Genomic DNA, 5,396 nt, shown 5'->3' on the forward strand with positions numbered 1-5,396 from the left:
TGTTCAGCCTAGAGAAGAGAAGGTTGCGGGGTGACCTCATTGCAGCCTTTCAATACCTGAAGGGAACTTACTCTCAGGAGGGGAGTAAACTCTTCGAAAGGGCTGACAATAGCAGGACACAGGGAAATGGTTTTAAGTTAAAAGAGGGAAGATTTAGGTTGGATGTTAGGGGAAAGTTCTTTACTAGGAGAGTGGCTAGGCCCTGGAACAGGCTGCCCAGGGAGGTTGTGGATGCCCCGTCCTTGTAGGTGTTCAAGGCCAGGTTGGACGGGGCCCTGGGCAACCTGATCTATGGGGTCACTATGGGGATCTATAGGGTCTATGGGGTCTCTATGGGGATCTATGGGGTCTCTTGGGCAACCTGATCTAGTAAACATGGATGTTTGGTGGCCCTGCCAGGTAGGGGGTTGGAACTACATGATCCTTGAGGTCCCTTCCAACCCGGGTCATTCTGTGATTCTGTGATTCTATGGGGGCTGTGGGGTTTATGGGGTCTCTATCGGGATCTATTGGGATCTATGGGGTCTATGGGGTCTCTATGGGGTTAAGGGGGGGTATATGGGTTTATATGGGGTTATGGGGTCTCTATGGGTCTATATGGGGTCTCTATGGGGTTATGGGGTGGATATGGGGCCTCTATGGGGTTAATGGGGTCTATTGTGGGTTGGAACTACATGATCCTTGAGGTCCCTTCCAACCCAGGTCATTCTGTGATTATCCCAGCTCTTTACCCTCCTGGAGAGAAGGTGGCTGCACTCTGAGGGCAAGGGGAAGCAGGGCCAGGATTGAGGCCATTTGTATAGTGTTCTCTTGCTTTCCGATATCACAGTAAGCAAAAATGGCTGCTGCTGGTTTCCTACAGCCCAGCTCCCATCTCCCTGCTTTTTTTTCCCTTTTCCCTTCCCATTTTTGGAGCCCGAGGGGCCCATGGCCTGCTGCCCTCCTGTCACGGTCATGGATTGATCTAGAGAACTGTGTGACATTGCAAAAAAGGGGCTTCAGTGTTTCAGCAGAGAGAAAAACACGGCTGGCAGAGCCTGCATTTCTGCTATAGGTAAACTGAGCTGAGCTCTGGACTGAATCTTGCGCCTGGGAAAGTGAGCACAGCCTGCAGACACGCAGGAAGAACAAAGGGGGACAAAGGGGGACAAAGGAGAATGGTTTTAAACTGAGACACTGGAGGTTTGGGTTGGATCTTGGCAGGAAGCTTTGCACCCCGAGGGTGGTGATGCACTGGAACAGGTTGCCCAAGGAGGCTGTGGAGGCCCCATCCCTGCAGGCATTCAAGGCCAGGCTGGATGCGGCTCTGGGCTGCCTGGTCTGGGGGATGGCAACCCTGCATATGGCAGTGGGGTTTAAACCAGACGATCACTGTGGTCCTTTTCAAACAATGCCAGTCTATGGTTCTATTGTATGATTCTATGGCTGCTGCCAGCCACTGCTTGAAATACTATCTTGGTCCTCAGCAACATGGCACCCCAGAAAGAACTGAGTCAGACAACAGGACTCATTTCCAAAACAACCTCATAACTACCTGGGCCAAAGAGCACGGTGTCGAGTGCATATATCACATCATGCACAGCCCCTGGGAAAATCAAACAGTGCAATGCTGTTAACGACTACACTGAGAGCAATGGGTGCTGGGACACTAAAACACTGGGGCACATGCTTAGCACAAGGCACCTGGTTAGTCAGTGCTCAGGGATCTGCCAATGGAGCTGGTCCTGCCCAATCAAACCTCCTGCACACAGCACAAGTGAAATGGAAACGTGGCACCCACTGACACTCACCGCCCCTTGCTGAGCATCTCTGCAGACCAAGCAGTGGCTGCGAGCACAGGGAGGCAGGGAGTGGCGTGTTCCATCATAGTGATGGTGGCACTGGGTCACCCCACTGGTGCAGGTTGTTCTGAGCTGGTGAAAGCTGATGGTGGTGGCTGTTGTCACCGTGTCCTCTCCCAGGCTGTACGTATACCTGGGATTGCCCCGACCCAGGCCCGATATCCTGCACTTCACCTTACTGAGCGTCTATATGTTCACGTGCTGCAAGGGGATGATTCTGAGCAACTCTGTGAAGAGAGCACAGAGTCACAGAATCCCAGTCCCAATCCCAATCCCAATCCCAGTCCCAATCCAAGTCCCAATTCCAATCCCAGTCCCAGTCCCAGTCCCAGTCCCAGTCCCAGTCCCAGTCCCAGTCCCAATCCTAGTCCCAGTCCCAATCCCAGACCCGGTCATAATCCCAATCCCAATCCCATCCCAATCCCATCCCAATCCCAATCTCAGACCCAATCCCAATCCCAGTCCCAATACCAGTCCCTTCTCTCAAGGAGGGTAAAGAGCTGGGATAATAATCCCAGAATCTCAGAACTGTAGTGGTTGTTATGGACCTCTAGAGCTCATGGAGTCCAACCCCCCTGCCAAAGCAGGTTCCTACCCCACATCGCACAGCTCGGCGTCCAGTCGGGCCTTGAATATCTCCATAGAAGGAGACTCCCCCACCTCCCTGTGCAGCCTGTTCCAGTGCTCCATCACCCTCACCATAAAGTTCTTATTCAGGAACTTCCTATGCTGTACTTTCATCCCATTACCCCTAGTCCTGTCGCCATGTACCACTGAAAAGAGACCAGCCTCGCCACTATGGCTCCCACCCCTCAGGTATATATAAACCTGGATCCAGTCCCCTCTCAGCCTTCTTTTCTCAAGGCTGAACAGACCCAGTTCTCAGTCTCTCCTCATAGGGGAGATGCTCCAGGCCCTTCACCATCTTTGTGGCCCTTCACTGAACTCTTCCCATGGGATCCCTGTCTTGTTTGTACTGGGGAGCCCAGAACTGGACGCAGTATTACAGGATTCCAGATGAGGCATCACCAGGGCAGAGTAGAGGGGGAGGATCAGCTCCATCCACCTGCTGGACACGATCCCTTTAATGCACCCCAGGTGCCATTGGCATTTAATGCACCCCAAATGCCACTGGCATTTAATGCACCCCAGATACCATTGGCTTTTAATGCAACCCAGATGCCATTGGCATTTAATGCACCCCAGATACCACTGGCATTTAATGCACCCCAGATGCCATTGGCCTTTTTGGCTACAAGGGCACACTGCTAACTCAAGGCCATTCTATCATCCAGTCCCAATCCCAATCCCAGTCCTGGACTCTGCTTTGACAACAACAACCCTCTGCACTCTGCCAGTCAGCCAATTCACGACCCACTTTACTGTCCACTCATCTATCCCACACCTCCTCAGCTTTGTTATAAGGATGTCATGGGGGACAGTATCCAAAGCCTTACTGAAATCAAGGCAGACCACATCTACCGCCCTCCCCCTGTCCACCCAGCTGGTGACATCTGCATAAAAGGCCACCAGGTTGGTCGAGCATGACCTGCCCTTGGTGACCCCATGCTGAGTGCTCCTGATTGTCCCCATCCCTGCCCCCATCCCTGTCCCATTCCCATCCCTGTCCCCATACCTTCCTCTCCCCACCCCTGTCTCCATCTCTTCCCCCCCTGCGTGTCCCCTGTCCCCATAGCTGTATCCTAAAGCCTGTCCCCTAAAGCTCCCCCCACCCCTGTCCCCATCCCTGTCTCCATCATTGTCCCCATCATTGTCCCCATTCCCATCCCATCCCTGTCCCTATACCTGCCTCCCCCCACCCCTGTCCTTATCCCACCCTCATCCCCATCCCTTCCCTTCCCTCCCCCCTCTGTCCCCATCCCGTCCCCATTCAGCCCCATGTTCTCCCTGTCCCCAGGTTCCACCCTCAGCTCCTCCCTCAGCTCAAGTTCAAAGTTCAAACTCCACGAGGCCACGTTGGGGGGACGGAAACCAAAGGGAGAACGGGGACAAACCCCACAACGTGGGGACATTAGAGGGGACACGATCATAGAGGGGACACCACAACCACAGAGGGGACACAACAGCCATAGAGCTGACACTACAGGTACCGGAGGGCTCCCCCCCCCTTCTCCTTATGGGTCAATGTGTGGGGCTGGCTCGCTGTGGGGCTGTGGGGACTCGGTGTCATTATGGGGACACGGAGGGGACGCTGTTAATGGCTCACACTGCCCTGCAGGTGATGTCCCCATCGAGGTCCCCTCCCCCTGGTGGCACCATCTATGGTGACACCAGCCCCTTATGGCGCTGTCTATGGGGGTGCTGTCCCTGCTGGACCCATCCCCAAGTGTCACCACCCCCTGATGGCACCATCCATGGTGGCACTGTCCCCATCGTGGCCCCATCCCACAGCTGGTTGCACTGTCCCTGGTGTCCCCACCCCCTGATGGCACTGTCCTGGTGTCACCATCCCCTGGTGTCACCATAGCAGGTGGCACTGTCCCTTTTGGACCCATTCCCAAGTGTCACCAGCCCCTGATGGCCCCATCTGTGATGGCACTGTATCCTGGTGGGATACTGTCCCCATAGCTGATGTCACCATCCCATAGTTGATGTCACCATCCCATAGCAGGTGGCACTGTCCCTTTTGGACCCATTCCCAAGTGTCACCAGCCCCTGATGGCCCCATCTGTGATGGCACTGTATCCTGGTGGGATACTGTCCCCATAGCTGATGTCACCATCCCATAGTTGATGTCACCATCCCATAGCAGGTGGCACTGTCCCTTTTGGACCCATTCCCAAGTGTCACCAGCCCCTGATGGCCCCATCTGTGATGGCACTGTATCCTGGTGGGATACTGTCCCCATAGCTGATGTCACCATCCCATAGTTGATGTCACCATCCCATAGCAGGTGGCACTGTCCCTTTTGGACCCATTCCCAAGTGTCACCAGCCCCTGATGGCCCCATCTGTGATGGCACTGTATCCTGGTGGGATACTGTCCCCATAGCTGATGTCACCATCCCATAGTTGATGTCACCATCCCATAGCTGGCGGCATCATAGCAGATGGCACTGTCCCTTATGGACCCATCCATGATGTCACCACCCCCTGATGGCCCCATCCATGGTGGCACCATCCCTGTTGTCACCACAGCACTTGTCCCTGTCCCTATTGGCCCCATCCCTGTGTGTCCCCCCTGATGTCCCCATCCCTGTCCCCAGCCATGTCCCTGTGCAGCCCCTCGGACACAGACAGCGCCGTGCTGCAGTGTGGGACCAATGTCCCCGATGTCCCCGATGTCCCCGAGGAGCCGAAGGTTTGCGCCGTGTGTGGGGACAGAGCAACCGGGTACCACTTCCATGTGATGAGCTGTGAAGGCTGCAAGGGCTTCTTCAGGTGGGATGGGACGGGGGGATGAGGTGGATTGGGATGGGGTGGAGATGGGATGGGAGATGGAAGGGGGTGGGATGGAGTGGGATGGGATAGGATGGGGGAGATGGGATGAAGTAGAATGGAATAGAGGAGGTGGGCTGAGAATGCATAGATTGGG

The 5,396-nt window shown here is 55.0% G+C and overlaps 1 protein-coding gene across 1 annotated transcript in view; it reads left to right on the forward strand.

Moving 5' to 3' along the window:
* Nucleotides 1-3,820: 3,820 nt before the first annotated feature.
* The window catches only part of LOC107307613 (nuclear receptor subfamily 1 group I member 3-like), a gene marked incomplete in the record, with an annotated part of 24,752 nt that continues 23,176 nt past the window's right edge, over nucleotides 3,821-5,396 (forward strand). The window contains 2 exon segments of the mRNA NM_001323206.1: nucleotides 3,821-3,948; nucleotides 5,068-5,242. Coding sequence (NP_001310135.1) covers nucleotides 5,070-5,242 — 173 coding nt within the window.

The sequence above is a fragment of the Coturnix japonica genome, unplaced genomic scaffold (assembly GCF_001577835.2).
Source record: "Coturnix japonica isolate 7356 unplaced genomic scaffold, Coturnix japonica 2.1 chrUnrandom706, whole genome shotgun sequence".
NCBI lineage: Eukaryota > Metazoa > Chordata > Aves > Galliformes > Phasianidae > Coturnix > Coturnix japonica.